This window comes from Rhinopithecus bieti, unplaced genomic scaffold, assembly GCF_001698545.2.
Source record: "Rhinopithecus bieti isolate Rb0 unplaced genomic scaffold, ASM169854v2 scaffold_41640, whole genome shotgun sequence".
Taxonomy (NCBI): domain Eukaryota; kingdom Metazoa; phylum Chordata; class Mammalia; order Primates; family Cercopithecidae; genus Rhinopithecus; species Rhinopithecus bieti.
The window spans coordinates 14,049-16,491 of record NW_016816796.1 but is presented as its reverse complement, the minus strand read 5'-3'; the positions used below and the strand labels follow the sequence as shown (position 1 = coordinate 16,491).

The 2,443-nt window shown below is 50.1% G+C and overlaps 1 protein-coding gene across 1 annotated transcript; it reads left to right on the top strand.

Annotated features, from left to right (window-relative positions):
• Nucleotides 1-451: 451 nt before the first annotated feature.
• On the top strand, nt 452-2,428 carry LOC108517355 (G antigen 2D-like; the record flags this gene model as incomplete). The annotated part of the gene is made up of 3 exons (XM_017855233.1): nt 452-591; nt 1,714-1,802; nt 2,278-2,428. Coding segments are annotated over exons 2-3 (232 nt in total), but the record flags the coding sequence as incomplete, so codon positions are not given.
• Between the last annotated feature and the right edge of the window lie 15 nt (nt 2,429-2,443).

Below are 2,443 nucleotides of genomic sequence, written 5' to 3'. Positions count from 1 at the left end.
TCCTGTTTCTCTAATACTGTCACTTCTCTTTCTGTGATTCGGATGCTGCAAATGATACCATTTTAGTATTTTCTTACAGGTCCTAGAGGTTGTATTCATTTTTCTTTCAGTCTGTTTCTCTGACTTGTTCACATATTAAACAATTTCTTTTTGGGGTAGGTTGCTATTTCTGTTTTCGCAGGTGGTCTACCTGTCTTCCCAGGCAGTCACCGTGGTTCTTGTCCTCATGGTGGGGCCAGGGCAAAAGAGGGCCCTGGAGGGGAGGGGGGTTTAGTTGAAGATGGAGTGAGTTTTGAGGGGAGCACTACTTGAGGTATTTGAGTCCCAGAGGCATAGGAAATAGCAGAGGGAGGTCGGATTCCATTATCCTCAGTGGGGATGGGAATCCCGGGTTTGGGTTGCGGGGCTGGGAACTGCAGTCCTCCCCGGCCCACGGCCGCCCATGCTCCTTGGCTCCCCTCTCAGTGCGCATGTTCACTGGGCATCTTCCGCTCCGCTGCTTTGCCCAGGTGGAGAACGTTAGGGAGCTGTGAGGGTGTGTGGTCTTGTTCCTGCTGTCCGGACTCTTTTTCCTCTACTGAGATTCATCTGGTAGGTCTGCAGGCCAGTCATCCTGGGGGCTGAAGTGTGAGTGAGGGTGAAGAGCAGGCAATGTGCTTCGAGTGGGTCTGTCAGGTCCTGCTTCATGGTCTGTGGCCTCTGAGGGAGAAGGGCCTCGTGGCTCCTGAGGGAGAAGGGCCTCGAGTCTTCTGAAAGGGAGGGAGTTCCTCACCTCTGAAAGAGAAGGGCCTCGAGGTTGTCCTCCTTCTCTCAAAGGCTGCGAGGCCACCATCAGCTTTGTGGTTGTGAAGGGGCCAGGACAGGGAGGAAGGTGGGCCATGAAGGGGAGGAGGTCAAGGGCTCAGGAGAAGAAGGGGCGATTGCTGGTTGTGCTATCAGAGGGCTGGAAGTCAGGAGGTGCCAGGAACCCCCGACACAGGGCAGATCCCTGAATGAGGCCCCAGGCGGGTGCGAGGAGGGCAGTAAAGAAGGGAGCTGGCACCTGGGAAGGCTGCGGGCTGGTGAGTGCCCCCAAGCTTTGTGGAGTGCGAAGCCTCCGAGTGAGAAGCGTCGCAAGGTCTCACCTCTGCCATGGAAGGTCCGGAAACAGTGGGAAGGACTGGGCGAGGCTGTGTGGTCCAACTAAACTTGATTTGAGAGGGATGAATGGCTCTAGTAAGTGGGAGTGTTCCAAAAGTAGCAATCACGAGAATTATGATTCACTAGTGTTTTCATGTGGAGTCCACTTGTGAAACTAAACCTCATCAGAAATGACCTCTGTCAGTGGGGCGCTGTGGCCTGCGCCTGTAGTCCCAGTTACACGGGACGCTGAGGCGGGAGGATCCCTTGAGTGGAAAGTCGAGGCTGCAGTGAGCTGTGATCGCGCCACTGCACTGTGCCAGAGCAACACAGGGAGACTGCGGGACCAAAAGAAATTTAGAAAAAATGCCCTCTGCCTTTTGTCACACTTCTTAAGATGATTGCTCTGCCAGCTTGGCTAGCATAAGTGGCTTTGTAGGCACTCAGAAAACGTACACACATATGCTTCACTCTGGGACTTATTTTGAGAGTATTTTCAAAATTAAAACGACAAGTTAACATTGATCCATGGAAGTGATCGAATATAGCAGCCCTCTGGAGCGCATGTTCCCAATCACGGTTGTCTGTTTTCAGTGTGAAATATGAGTTGGCGAGGAAGATCGACCTATCGGCCTAGGCCAAGACGCTATGTAGAGCCTCCTGAAAGGATTGGGCCTATGCTGGTGAGCGCTTAAACGTTAATTCGATGTTTTCTATGATCAGAAATTAATTTTTGCGATAGTGTTGTTGCATTAGTATGGAAATGCCGAGAAACGTCTTTCCTGCTGATAAAACATGATTGTGGCGTCTCATGAAGGAAACATTGATTCTGGAGGATGTTTTGTTTTTCCTCTCCTGTTCTTCAGCTGTTGCCCATGACTTCTTTCTCATGCTTTGTTTGTTAATGACAGATCGTACACATGTATTCCAACACAGAGTATAATAGCTTCCAAAGTCCATGTGCGTCACTTTTCTCACAGTAACCTCCCTGTGGGTAGAGTAACCTTCTTGGGCATAGAGAATAGAGTTGGAGAAATGTCTTTAGGCTTAGTTATGATCAGAAACAGCTATGTATTCTGTGTATATATGTAAAATTTTGTATCAATAGCAAAACTTGTTTTTTTTTTCTTTATTTGCACACCCACACATGTTCCCCAGCCCGAGCAGTTCAGTGATGAAGTGGAACCACCAACACCTGAAGAAGGGGAACCAGCAACTCAAAGTCAGGATCCTGCGCCCGCTCAGGAGGGAGAAGATGAGGGAGCATCTGCAGGGCAAGGTGATGGAAAGGGAAGAAGAATGCTCGCTGGTGTGTGTGTCTGTG